Source organism: Parasteatoda tepidariorum, chromosome 2 (assembly GCF_043381705.1).
Source record: "Parasteatoda tepidariorum isolate YZ-2023 chromosome 2, CAS_Ptep_4.0, whole genome shotgun sequence".
Lineage (NCBI taxonomy): Eukaryota > Metazoa > Arthropoda > Arachnida > Araneae > Theridiidae > Parasteatoda > Parasteatoda tepidariorum.
The window spans coordinates 98,297,096-98,311,821 of record NC_092205.1 but is presented as its reverse complement, the minus strand read 5'-3'; the positions used below and the strand labels follow the sequence as shown (position 1 = coordinate 98,311,821).

The following is a 14,726-nucleotide window of genomic DNA, read 5'->3' as shown; positions in this document are numbered from 1 at the left end:
TAACCCGCATTTGAGTTACATGGCGAGGAAGACCACGAGAACCTCCCACGGTTTGTCTGACGGCAGGGGACTCTAAGCCATTACCCGTCTACCACTGCGAATATTTCACGTTAGCACTGTGGTCAGCGCAAGTCGGATGTGGAATTCGTATCGACCAGCCATCGCCGGGAATCGAACCCGGAACACCTCATTGGAAGGCGAACGCTCTATTCCCTGAAACATTGCGGATTTATAAGTCTTTGGGTTCTATAGATAATACAATAAATAATAAATAGTTCTACAATAAATCTGTGTGCAATGTTAAGGTGAACACCCAAAGCAACGGTGGCGACAGTTACGATTTTTTAGTATATAAAGAAATAATTTTTAAAAAATATCAGTACGCAATGTGCATTTATAAAACTTCTAAATTCATCTCAACATTTTAAATCTCATTTTGTCTTATGAACTTACAAACCTGTATGTTACAAAAGCAGTAAAAAATTTACCATATGATTAATTTGCAAAAGGATTTAGGTTAGCTTTTTAACGCTATTTCACTAATTTTGAGTAATTTTTATGATTAACATAATAGCCTAGAAAATTTTCAGATATGGTTCTTTTTTTCCGGTCTAAAGGATTTAGAATAGCATTCAATGACACTTTTAGATACATTTTACTTATTTTAATCATCAACATATAAGATTCACAGGCTGCAAAGGTTTTATTCTTTTTAATTATATAATAAATTTAGTTCTTAACAATAAAGGTCAATTACAAAGGTGGTCAGCTTAACAGGTTTCATTGTAAACTACTTGAATTTGTGTATTATTTCAGAGGACCCCATACCGTGGAAAAATATTTTCGTCACCAATTAAAATATTAGAAGAGAACTTCTCCGTTGCATAATCCTAAGTTAACATATCATAATTTATTTTCATTGCTTTTCAGCATTTGTAACTTCACTCTCGGAACTCACTTTTTCTACAATTAAAATTTTAAATTAGGAGAAAGAGAATTTGCGAGAATTTCTTCCGGCATTCTCTTAAGTAAAAATAAATGCTATTCTTTGATCATTTCTAAACAGTTTGCTTCCCAAGTGAACCAATCATAAGAAGAAAAACATCCTGAACCGCAATGACTCAGGGGATAGAGCGTTCGCCTTCCAAGGAGGTGAACCGAGTTCGATACGAATCTGCATCCGGCTTGCACCGACCACAGTGCTGACGTGAAATATCCTCAGTGGTGGACGGATCATGTTTTAAAGCCCTTTTGCCGTCAGGCTAACTGTAAAAGGATTCGCACTTTTCCACTCCATGTAATGCAAATGCTGATTATTTCCATCAAAAGGTCCACCACGAATGCTAATTTCTCCCAATACTCGATCCGGGAGTTCTCTTCTTGTCTTCTCGATTGGGTTCAAAATGACAAGGCTACGGAGTTGAACATTAGTAGTAGTAAAAGCTTGAAGTACTGCTTTGTACAAGTACTGTTTTGTCAATTGTGATTATATTCTGAGTTACAAACATCTTATATTTAACCATGTGAAATTGTTTCCTTTTGTTAACTTTTCACCCCCACTGAAGATGCGACATCTCTTCTGATTGATACTGTTTATTTTCTTTGCAATGCTTGTTTGTATTTAGTTCATTTCTAAGAAACGTTGTTTTCTGGATTTCGTATTTAATATTCTCTCTATTTGTTAAAACTCTAATTTGAAAATTTTGAATACGTTTGCTTATGCGATTGAACTTTTGCGTGCACTTCGAGTGATCGGTGTGTCCCCGGATTCCGGTTAATCTAGTTATTAGTAGTCGTAAACCCCAAAAAACTTGGGTCGGCTGTTCAACAACGGTTATGAGAAGAAAAACATCCTGAAATGAATGAGAATCTTACCAGGTACTCGCATTTGTATTCGTGTTCCAAGAAGCTCAACCTCCTGAGATCGCTGCTGAGTTCGAATGCCGTCAGGATGGGATCTTTGGAGGAGAGTGCCACCAGACTGGGAGAGGCGAGGGCACGGTAGGCGTTGATTCTGGATCTGGAGTGATTGAGGGAATCCTCGATGCAGGAACGAACACAGTCCCCGCAGGCACATCGTATATCGTGAGGCATGGGGAGAGTGGCACCCCTGTCCAGGAGGATCTTTATAATCTCGTAGTTGTTGCGGTGGGCAGCGAGCACCAGGGGTGTGATGTCTGGGGTGAAGGCAGACACCTCCCAGTCAACTGACTCCCAACTCTGAAAAGAATTTAGTTTCATAAACAAAAGAACCAATCGAAATGTCTGGAGTGAAAACAGGAAATGAAGAAAATGTTACCGAGTCGGTGTTCATTGTTGTTGTTGTAGTTCATTTACGTCGCACTAGAGCTGCACAGTGGGCTATTGGTAACTGTCTGGGAAACATCCCTGAGGATGATCCAAAGACATGGATGCCATCGCAATTTTGATCCTCTACAAAGGGGATGATTCCCCTGCTATGGTAGCCCGATGACCTAAATGCTAAGTCGAGCACTTTACGGTATAACAGTTTAACGAGAACGTATACACTGGTCCCTACACAACCTGATCAAAGTGGTCACCCACCCGCTTATTGACAGCAGCCACTGATGCTTGAACTTCGGTGTACTACAGGGAACTACGTCTTTACTATCAGTCCACTGTGGGACCGAGACAGCTGTCTATAACTAAGGGAACTTGTAAAAAATTTTTGCAAACTTGTTAAAAATCATATTTAATATTATTATTAACTAGTGAAATATTTTTAGCAATAATTTATACATTTCTCTGCATTTTGGGCTTTATTTGGAATGAAAGTTGTTTCACACTTTCACAATAATTGTTTTTTAAAAAACAGATTAGTTTTGTAAACGCTAACCTCACTACACGGGGCTAATATGGACAATCTATGAGGCTAGTGTGGATGAATTCGACAATGTATTAAGTAGTCGGTTATTAAAATTAGAAAGGTTTATTTAAAACCAAAATGGTATTAAAATCTAAGCCATATTGGAGAATGAATAGTCACATAATAATGATTTTTTGAGAATTACATGCTATTTTTTATAACTGCTGTGAATTTGCAACTGTTACTTATAACTGTTAGGTCAAGTTTAGCTTATTTAAAGTCTATGCTTATTTTGAAAATGATGCAAAACATTAAACTGGAAAAAAGCCACACTTTTGTGAAAATGAAAAACGCTTAAGGTCTAATTTTTTTAATATTTAAGAACTTATTCCAATGCTGCATTATCTGGGCTTATAAAAATTTGCAAAAACTGTTAATAAGGCAGTGGTTTTGATAATTTTCATTTAGATGGAAAAATGTCGCCAAATTGGCGATTTTTGAAAAAGTTTAATAACCTTTAAAATAATTAAGTTATTTGTCTGTTCTAAAGCCCGGATAATTCTTCACGGCAAGATAATATATATACTGTAAAATTATCGCATTGCTTCAAGTGTAAGACACTGTGGCAAATAAACTATGTCTATGTACTAAGCAAAGTAAACTATGGCTTTTTTTTTAAAAAAAAATCATTCATAAGCATTATTTTTTTTACACAGAAATGAGTTTAATCATTATTGAAAAATAATCAAACCTTCGCTGTATTAATGATTTTAAGTAAAAGGAAAAATCATTAATAGAAATATTACTTATGATTAAGATATTAATATAATTAGAAATATTTACAATAAAAAAATGAAGTTGTAAAGTTAAAAAAAATATACCCACTTCATTCTTAAAACAACTTGAATGCAAAAATAATATTTTCCAGAAAAAAATGATCCATAAAACATTAAAAAAGGAAATGTCTATAATAAATGCTTTTGTAAAAGCAGCGCTATTAAAAAAAAACTCCTGTGAAAAACAATGATCGTATACAAAAGAAAAACAGAAAAAATAAAATTAGATCTTAATTTTTGAAAAAAAATTTCAAAACTAAACATTTCAGTTTTAAAATTACCGTATTTTCAGGAAGAAGTGAAGACTAAAACCATCTTAATTGCCGCGTCATAATAAAAACGTTTATAAAAATAAAAGTTTTTAAAAAATATCTTGATCGAAACCATAACGCATAAACTGAAATCTACCTCAAAAGTTGAAAATCTCTTAATTGCCACGTCTAAATAAAAACGTTTTTGAAAAAGAAAAAGCTGGATAGGAGCCAAAACAAAAATTGTTATTAGTTTTTAAAAGAAAGATTTAACGATGAAATCTAAAATTTAACTTCTTCACATAGCCGCATTTTTAGAGAAAATGTGTTAACTATAGATGCTAACTATTTCTGCATTTTCTGATTTTAAATAGTGCAGCAGCAGCAATATATATATATATATATNGGTGGAAAAATGTCGCCAAATTGGCGATTTTTGAAAAAGTTTAATAACCTTTAAAATAATTAAGTTAATTGTTTGTTCTAAAGCACAAATAATTCTTCACGGCAAGAAAATATACATACTTTAAAATTATCGCATTGCTTCAAGTGTAAGACCCTATGGCAAGTAAACTACGTCTATGTACTAAGCTAAGTAAACTATGGAATTTTTATTTTCGTTGCGACAGAGTTTCGAATCACACCGTTTAAAAAGACATTTTGAACGTAAATCAGTACATATTAGGGTTGTAACAAATAGTGATTCGGCCGTATACCGAATATAAGGCGACCCGAATAGCAACCTTTTTTTAAAAAAAAAAATCATTCACAACAAATTTTTTTTTTTTTACATAGAAATGAATTTAATCATTATTGAAAAATAATCAAAACTTCGCTGTATTATTGATTTTAGGTAAAAGGAAAAAGCATTAATAAAAATATTTCTTATGATTAAGATGTTAAGATAATTAGAAATATTTACAATAAAAAAAATGAAGTTGTAAAGTTAATAAAATATATATATACTTCATTCTTAAAACAACTTGAATGCAAAAATAATATTTTCCAGAAAAAAAATTATCTGTAAAACATTGAAAAAGGTAATATCTATAATAAACGCTTTTGAAAAAGCAGCGCTAATAAAAAAAAACTCCTGTGAAAAACAATGATCATATACAAAAGCAAAAACAGAAAAAATAAAATTAGATCTTAATTTTTGAAAAAAAATTTCAAAACTAAAAATTTTAGTTTTACAATTACCGTATTTTCAGGAAAAAGTGAAGACTAAAACCATCTTAATTGCTGCGTCATAATAAAAACGTTTATAAAAATGAAAGTTTTTAAAAAAAAAGCCTTGATCGAAACCATAACGTATAAACTGAAATCTACCTCAAAAGTTACGAATCTCTTAATTGCCACGTCCTAATAAAAACGTCTATAAAAACATAAGTTTTTTGAAAAAGAAAAAGCTCGATCGGAGCCAAAACAAAAATTTGTTATTAGTTTTCAGAAGAAAAATTTAACGATAAAACCTAAAATTTAACTTCTTCACATAGCCACATTTTTAGAAAAAAAGTGTTAACTATTTCTGCATTTTCTTTTTTTAAATAGTGCAGCAGCAGCTATATATATATATATATACAATCCTTGGCCAAATTATTAGACGCAGATTATTTAATTTATTGAGTTTTTATGTAAAATCTTAATCATCAGGTGATGGTTACACAGTTTTATTTATGTTACGTGGCTGAAACCGGTTTGCGTTTGTTTACGTTCGTGTATCAATTGGTTAACAATGTAGAGCAACACATTAAAAATAAATACTAATAGGAAGTACATAAAAAATCTCCTGAATAAAAACCCATGTGTTTAAATATAAAAGTATTGCATATAAATTCTTGTAAAACACGTAATTATTAAGACGCTACAGTGCGTGTAATAATTTGGTCGAATTATTAAAATGTACTGATATAATAAATATTCCATATTTTTATAATATATCGTCTCATTTAAGCAATTAATACACAGATAAAATAACAAAAAATAACAAACAACTGATTAAAAAAAAAGAGGATGAAATTTTTTAAAAAAACCGGAAAATAAAAGATGAATCGTTTCATCAGCCCACACGATTATATCCGCAAAAAAGAGAGAGTTTGTTTATTATTTTTTTCATTATTATTTCCCCCCCTCGTTTGCATATGTCTGTTATTTTCCTTTGTTTTATCTTCATTTTGAACTTATATATATAATATGGATCTTTTAAAAAAATTTTTATTGTCATGCATTGTGTTGGAAGGGTTCTTACGTAAGGTTGTCCAGGTGTGTGTTTAGCCTCCTCATGTTCCAACAGTACTTCGACAGCTTCGACATATTCCTCGTTGATGGCATGGAGTAGAGCATCTTTGGTGTCGACACCCCTGTCGAGCAGCAACTCCACCATCTCCAGGTTCTCGTTGTCGATGGCCATGAGGAGGGCTGAACGACCCAGTGGATCGACGCAGTTGACATTCAAGCTTGTGTCGGTGTAGTTCAACAAGTTTCTAAAGAATTACAAGAACATTTATTTGCACCAAATCTCTTTGGTGATTAAACCAATGACTAAAAAAAGCTCTTATTTTTCAATCAACCTTACCATTTCGACCATTTTCAACCAACAGAGTATTCTATATATTAATTCAAAATTAAATCATTAAGTTAAAATATTGACTAATGGATTAATGAGTCAAAATGTTTCTAAATGGGGGAACAAAATTTAAGTCAGTCAAAAACTAGCAGAGACAAAAAACTATTGTCATTAGTCATAATGCAAATTTTACTGAGTCATCAGACATTAATAAAAATTTGCATAATGACTTAAAGTCATAATGGCTGATAAAATTTAGTCATGATTTCCTTTCCTGTTCTAATGTCCATCTCAGTCCCATTCTTCATAGAATTCTTCATTTTCTTGTCTATTATTCATATGTTATTCTTATTTACGTTATTCATGTATTATCATATATTATTCATATTTGTGAACGCGATGGCTCTGTAGTAAAAAACTAAACTGTCATTTTATTTTATTTTGTTTTAGAACTGGCGTTGAAACTGCCGACCCAATTCTCAATTTACGACTGATAATGTTATGAACTTTATAATTTTGAACCCAACCGAGAAGACAAAGGAACTCCTGGATCATCCATTAGGTCAAACTAGCATTTGAGGGGGACTTTTGTATGAAACAATCCACATTTGCGTTGCATGGAAAGGAAAACCTCCCACTATTAGCCCGGGTATTATAACTCGTGATCTGTCTACCACCGAGGATGTTTTACGTCAGTACCCCATTTTGTCAGTGCGAGCAGAGAGCAGAACTCGTACCAACCCGCCACGTCTGTGATTCGAACACGGGTTACATCATTGGAAGGCGACCGCGGCTCACTGAACTGTCATTGTGAAAGAAGAAGACATAGACTCCGGGTTCCAAATCGACGGGTACTAGCTGACTTGAAAATAAAGATGGCGCTATGTTGACTAAATTGCCACAATCACGCCGTTGGTCATGATATTGTGCAGCCTATAACATCCATGAACCCCCTGGTAAGAAAACACTTTTCGAAATCCTTTGCTTCTTTTAATATGTTTTTTTACATAGAGTTATTTTCAAATATAACAAATTGGATGTAAAAAGATTGATTGTTAAACTTTTTTAAGAGAAGAAAGGTATTAAAATAATTTTCAGAATTGATTCTGTTATGGAGTAGACACAGCTGACACTAACTGGTGATTAGAACCAATTTCAAAGGAGCCATACTTTTTATTTTAAAAAAGGGTGACCTGTGATTTTTTGCAATTATAAACATTTCAAGATATTCTGATTGCAAATAACAAGATTGAAAAAATCGTCAAGCCTGAGTTTCAAGTAATGAGCATGTTTCTCAATATTTGTAATTTAACACAATGTCACTAGTTAATTGTAAAACTAACTAATGCCCTAATTTATTGTATAAATAGACATGGTGCGTAACGCTTTTAAAAAGTGCTTAAAGGTACTTATTTTCGATTTTCGTTATTTAAAAGCCCTTTAAGGTGCTTTTTTCATTGCGTAGTTTTAAAAAGTGCTTAATTTTCCCTTTTCGAAACTGAGATTTTTTTTCTCTACCATGTCGATTTTCGCCAAGTATTGTGCAAAAGCGTGCTTTTCACATTGTTCTGTTCAATTCACAATTCATTGAACCACAATCTATTTCGATGTACCATCAGTCCATAGCGTATGAAAGCGCCAGTCATTTTACATGTTTGGTGAAACACGTGCGAGTCTGTATGTGCGTCTGCTGAGCTGGGTTCGGTAATTGCACTCTCATGTGCAACTCTGCTGCATTTTGCAAGATATTCTCAATTCCAGACTTTATTTTCTACCCTCTGATATCGAACCGAAAAATCTCTCGATCATTTTATAATGGCTAATATAATCAAGAAAAGAGTTTTTTGTTAGAAACTAGTTATTTTATCATGATCATTTAAAGTCTCCGAAAATTATTTTGCATTTTGTTAATGTATATAGTGCTTAAAACAATTTTTGCGTGCTTAAAAAGTACTTAAAGGGTGCTTATTTTTTGTTCAAAGAATTCGCTACGCACCCTGATAGACAATTAAAATAAAATGCTACTAAAATCGTATGGATGAAATCCTGAATTGCATCTTTATCCCGGAAAATGGATTTAGTAAGTTGAAATAAAAATAAATTAAAAATGGATTTAATTAATTATTCATCATTTAATTGGAATCCATTACATCTTTATCCTGGAATATGGATTTAGTAAGTTAAAATAAAAATAAATTAAAAATGGATTTAAATAATTATTCATCATTTAATTAATCGCTACTTAATTAATCATTGCTCACTTAAGAATTAATCATTCTTTATTATATTCAAAGCTCGAAAAATGGTGATCGGTGCAGAAGTTGTATTTTCATTGCAATCCTGTGTAAAAATATTTTATTGTCATTAATACAGTTTATCTGCCAAGATTTGTGAATAATTTTTAGCTGAATAATTTCTTTATTTAAAATGATAAATTTTTGGGCAACAACAAAATAAAACAAATCATATAATTTTGATGAATATGACTAACATCTGCTCTGTTATTAAGGAGAGAAAAGAATTTTTAATTCACTAAAAAATGTAATTTTACATTTTAATGATAAATTTGGCTGCTGCTTTATTTTGTCGATTATTACTTTTTTCATAAATTCATTTTAAAATTGAAAATTGCAAGAAATTGAATTATTGGCACCCTTTGAAACACTAAAGACTGCAATAATTTACAAATCATGATATTTTGGATAATTTTTCTCATTAACTTGCCTTAAAACAAATAATTAAATGAAGTAAATTTCAGATAAAATTTTAAAATCAAACCCTTAAGACAACGATAATAATTTATTGCTTCATTTTAAGCGTGTCTAATTTAGATTGTTTTTGTTTAAACTTTGATATAACACGAGAACAGCAACCAAGCTAAGAAAATAAATTAATATTTTAAGCAAAATGAAAAATAATTCCATGCAATGTGGACAACAAATACCAGATGCAAAGTATTCCAGTTTGGGAAATAATTTTTCTTTAAATTAGAAATATCTGAAAACCTAAGCAGAAAAAATAGTAAATGTCTCAAATTAAAAATAAATTAAAAGCCTCTTTAAGAATGATTTCATTTATCATCCCGATAGTTGGAGAAAATATTATGCGCATTGGAGAATTTTATAATAACTATTTATTTATTTATTTATTGAATATTACTAGTCGCAAATAAATATTAATTCGGATTTGAATTGACTGATTCAAGAAGTTTCACGTCGCTTCTTTCTATTTAATTTATAAAAAAAATGAAAATATTGTTAATCCTAAGCATTTTAAATTTTGTGATATTCTAAAGAATAGCAGGGTTTTATTTCGCAGGTTTTTCACCGATACATTTAAAATACATCGATGCTCCATAACGTCACGAACTTCAATTCTTTTTTTTTCTAATTAGAATAAAATAAAAATATTTATTCTAATTAGAAAAAAAAGAATAATAAAAATATTTCTCCTGTTATAGTGGAAGAAAAGAAGAAAGAAAAGAAAAGAAACCTTAAAGACGATCGGTTTTATGGTCTTCTATAAATAAATTTTAAGTGCAGTTCTTAAAATAGATCGTAAAATAAAAATATTAGCGACCCTTAGAACATTTGTTAATATTTGAACTAATAGATGATACAACAGCACAACTCCCGCTGTCAGGTAAATCCTGTTTATCATTCTTAACACTTTACAAATTCTTAAATAATATTTGAATTCTTTCATCAAGTGCCTTTTAAACGTTTAAGATTACTTCAGTTAGTAGTCAAATATTATTCAAAACATTTCAATAAATTCAATATTTTCGACTGATAAGTTTTTAACATCGAAACATTATGTACGTCAAAAAAAAGTTTTTTTTTATCTCTGTACACTAATATTTCACATTTTGCTTGTTTTAGTCGCTTAGACAATTTTAACTAGGAAAAAAAAATTGAAAGTTTTTAAGTTTTTAGTCATTTTTATCTCATTGTCTGGACATAACTAGTTAAAAGAAAATAGTCTAAAGTATGCCTAATATTTTTTTTTGCATTCAAATTTGTGGCAACCTTAGTGTGCTGTTTTGAACTATATTGTCAAACTTTTTAAACACGAGGGAGAGATGGAGGACAGAGATGCGTAAACAGGGGTCTGTTTAGAAGAAATTAGAGTCCGTTAACGGACCTTTCAGGAAATATCATTTCTTAAAAACGGACCCTTCACAAAATAATTTATATTTCAATCGGACCCTTTACAAATTTGTTTATCTTCATTATTGTTTTGTTAATCGAATAAACCCTTCTCCCGGTGGGGGGAGAGATGGTTCGAGACAAACTAAGTTTCCCTTAGTTTAAATTCTAAATGCAGTATTCTAAGAAAATATTTCTACTTTTACAAACATCATGAGCGCATACTTACTAATATCAAACCATATATTTTTTTGTAAATAAATAACTGATCAATTTATATTTATTCATGAAATTAATTAACAGAATATTATGTAAATAAAAATTAATTTCTGGCAATTTTTTAAATAAAATCTTATAAATTTAGGAATTGTTTAAGCTTACTTAATGCGTAGCACATTAAAAGTGATACATTACTAAGTTGTGTTATTTAAAATATGTCAATTGATATTATTAAAAATGTGAGTGATTTTGTTTCCAGTATTCGTCCGAAATGAATATTCTGTGTTGAGCAGTATAGGCTAAATCCCAATTATGTGTATGTTGCATCTCTAATTTAGTAGCAGCAATTGTTGAGCAGAATCTTGTATCTATTTACAATTTAAAAACTTCTTGAAAAGGTTTTTAACAATTTTTGCAATAACAGGACCCTATTTGCACAAATTCGCAAAAGCAGGACCCTGATTGAAAGAGTGGGACTTAACGCATATTTTATATTCGCACATTATGAATAGTTTTTTCACAATTTTACAAAAACAGTACCTTTCACAAAATGTCTCGACAGACCCCTGGAAAATGTATAGATTAGATTCTCTTTAAAAGAAATAGGTATGTCGAAAAGGTGTTGAAAATGTGTCAAAAGGAAATTGTCATCTCGTTAAAAAATATTTATTTTTATATAAATACTAATGCATATGATTTTTAAAAATAGTTTTTCATGTACATGCAAACGAAAATTATATATTGTAAAAAAGAAGAAAAAAAACATTAGTAGTCGGTTGGATGCCTTTTATAGATTGGTAACAGGGGCCGTTGCTCCCTTTGCCCCACCCCTCTGTGCACCACTGCACGGCACAAATGTGCATCGCATTTTGATATAACGTTGAACCTGAGTTTCTGAGAGATTTTCTTTCATTGTGCAGTAAATTTAAATAACATCACATTCAAAATTTAATGCATCATTTTATGTAATCAAATGGGGGGGAAGAAGTAATATTAAGGAAATAATAATAATTTTAAAAGAATGAATTCAAGCAATATGTAATCAATGCAGCAAATGTCAACGTTATTAAAAATAAAGTGGAATTAGTTCCTTACCTTATGTCAGAATGCAGACCCAAGAGTTATGAGATCAATGTGTGGTGTGTGTGCCAGCTTTTCACCCTGTTTTTTAGTCACACCCAGAAGAACGCCGGTACGGATCGAGGTGGGGGGAGGGGGGCAATAGAAGAGAATCGCGTGAGAAATGATTGCTAATCTCCTAAACTCAGTGGGTCATTAATAGGCATTCCCTCCCTTCTCCCTTTCCCCCAAATCACTTCCTTTCAACAAAGGTTATTTTTTCCCTTTATTTTATTCTTAAAAAAAATGACAGACAGAAAGAATTTCGCGTTCAGGAAATTTGGAGTAAGTTGACACCCATATGTCTTGTGGTATATTTTATTTTTTTAATTTTACAACAGCCGACCCAGTTTTTGGGTTTACGACTACCAATGTTCAACTCCGTAGTCTTGTAATTTTGAACCCAATCCAGAAGACAAGTGAACTCCTGGATCAAGCATTGGGAGAAATTTTCCCGCGTGGAAGACTTTCTGGTGGAACTAACCCGCATTTGCGGTACATGGAGGGGAAGACCACGAGAACCTCCCACGGTCAGCTTGACGGCAAGGGAACTCCAACACATGATCCGTCTACCACTGAGGATATTTCACGTCAGCATTGTGGTCGGTGCAAGCCGGATGCGGATTCTCTCTGACTAGACAACGCTGTGGATTCGAAAACGGTTCACCTCATTGCAAGGCGAACGCTCTATCCCCTGAGCCATCGCGGCTCTCTTGTGGTATATGAGATGTTCAGAACTAGCGTTTTTTTTCTTCAAAAATTTCACAATATGAAAGAGAGAAAAAACTTTTAAAAGAAATTATTTGATGTGCGTAATAAATTGTGTAGAAATCATTCTCGAACGAAAAATTTTTTAGACTATATAGTTGTTGTCGTATGACATTAAGGCTAAGACGGGGCTCTTCTTGTTTTCCTGTGGCGCCATCTATGGGCAAGAATTCGACTTCTGCCATACACTTACGTCACAATCTATTTACAGGGTAGACCCATTCATACATCCCCAGATCGCAATTTTGACCTGAACCACAGAAGTAGAATTTGTTGTGGGAACATGGAGGACTGTGTGTCCCGACAGATTTAACGTGCCCCATTCACCATCTACTACACGGGGAGTGTTCGACCTCGTGGCATCGAACTCATGACGTCTTGGACATGGGCGAACGCCTTTCCGACAGGTTAACACAGCCCCACACTATAATAGAAATCTGTTACATAATTTACTTAGTTTAAAAATACTTTTATTAACTATCATGCATGAATATTAAAAAGAAACATTTATTAATGAAAATAGCGACTGTTTCCCAGTGATGTACAGATAGACTAATTATAATACGATAATGTAAATATAGACAAATATTATTACGATGATGCAAATATAGACTGATTTCAATTCAGTAATGAAAATATAGACTAATTTTAATGCAATAAAACGAATTTAGACATATTTCTATATCGCAACGCAAATATAGGCTATATTTAATGCGAATTTACAAGCTTAACAAAAATTTAATGCAGCAATGCAAGTCGTGACTAATTTTCACGCAATAATGAAAATTGAGATTAAATGAAAAAATTGAAAACTCATATCTAGTCATTGCTTATAATTCATTGATATTTTACACTGTTAGAAATTTTTTGGAAAAAATTGTTAAATGACAATTTATTTAAATGCTATTTTACCTTATTCAAATAAAACAGTCATATAACCATAAATTAGATGGTATTCAAACTGTTAACGTTAAAGAATACCGTTTATTAAATATTTTCACCTAATACGGTTAAGCAACCAAAATTTCATCGCAGCAACTGTGCCCACTTAACGAAGCCGCTTTCTTCCTTGCAGATGGGTACATATTACAGACGAGAAGGCTAATCTGTCAATGTCATGACCTACAGAAGAGGAATTCAAGCCCCACCATTGACATTACAATATTCCCTCCATTTCCCTCAACACATAAAGAGCTTCCTGTGTCCTAATTTGTGACCCTGGACTATTAGAATACGATACTCTCATCTCAATCACGCGTAGATGGCAGCACCGTAAAGCTGCTGAACTATCTCTAATGTCTAGTAAAATTTCTTTTTTGCCGTTTTAAAACCATGATAGTTGTAAATGGTTAAAAAAAAACATAAAGGTCAAAAAATTTCTTAACCGTAAACTTTACGGTTAATTGGATGGACAGGCTATTGCCGGTTATTTAACGATAATTTTAGAATGAAAATTCTAACAGTGTACGATCAACGAGTGTCTCACTTTATATTCTTTACATAAATCAAACCCTTAGTTTTCGTAAAATTTTTTTTCTTTTGAGGGGGGGGGGTTGAAAGTTTGACTTATAAGCCAGGATATGCGATATTCTAAACTCAATTATTACACACATCTAGACTCATTTTAATGCAATGATGTTTGTCTATACGAATGTTAATGACACAATACTAATTTTAATGCAATCTTGCTCATCTAGATTAATTTTAAGTTCGTACAACTCAAGATCTCTTACAAGTTACCTTGAGGTCTAAGCTGTAAGCTTAAAAATATCAGTATAATTAACTTTGACCTAAAGGCTAGAGGTTAATTGTTTAAGACCCGTATCTTAAATGCGCGAAATAATTAAGATAAGAAATGAAACATTAATCGTAATTTCGCAGTATAAACTTACCGTACTTAACGGATTCCGATTTGAGACCCTTAAAAGCAAGGGGTAGTCACTTTATATATATATATATATATATATATATATATAGCTTTGTCATTTTGAA

General features: G+C 31.9%; 1 protein-coding gene and 1 long non-coding RNA gene across 2 annotated transcripts in view; one reads left to right on the top strand and one right to left on the bottom strand.

Annotated features, from left to right (window-relative positions):
- Positions 1-7,437, top strand: part of LOC139425033 (uncharacterized) — a 48,860-nt gene extending 41,423 nt beyond the window's left edge. Inside the window, exon 4 of the long non-coding RNA XR_011636223.1 lies at positions 6,931-7,437. This is a non-coding gene — a long non-coding RNA (uncharacterized lncRNA). The remainder of the gene's footprint in view (positions 1-6,930) is intronic.
- Positions 1-14,726, bottom strand: part of LOC107445755 (transient receptor potential-gamma protein-like) — a 93,516-nt gene that overhangs the window by 43,290 nt on the left and 35,500 nt on the right. The window contains exons 3-4 of the mRNA XM_021145790.3: positions 6,163-6,397; positions 1,876-2,220 (exon numbers count right to left, since the gene is read on the bottom strand). Of these exons, the coding sequence (XP_021001449.2) occupies positions 1,876-2,220; positions 6,163-6,397 (580 nt within the window). The remainder of the gene's footprint in view (positions 1-1,875; positions 2,221-6,162; positions 6,398-14,726) is intronic.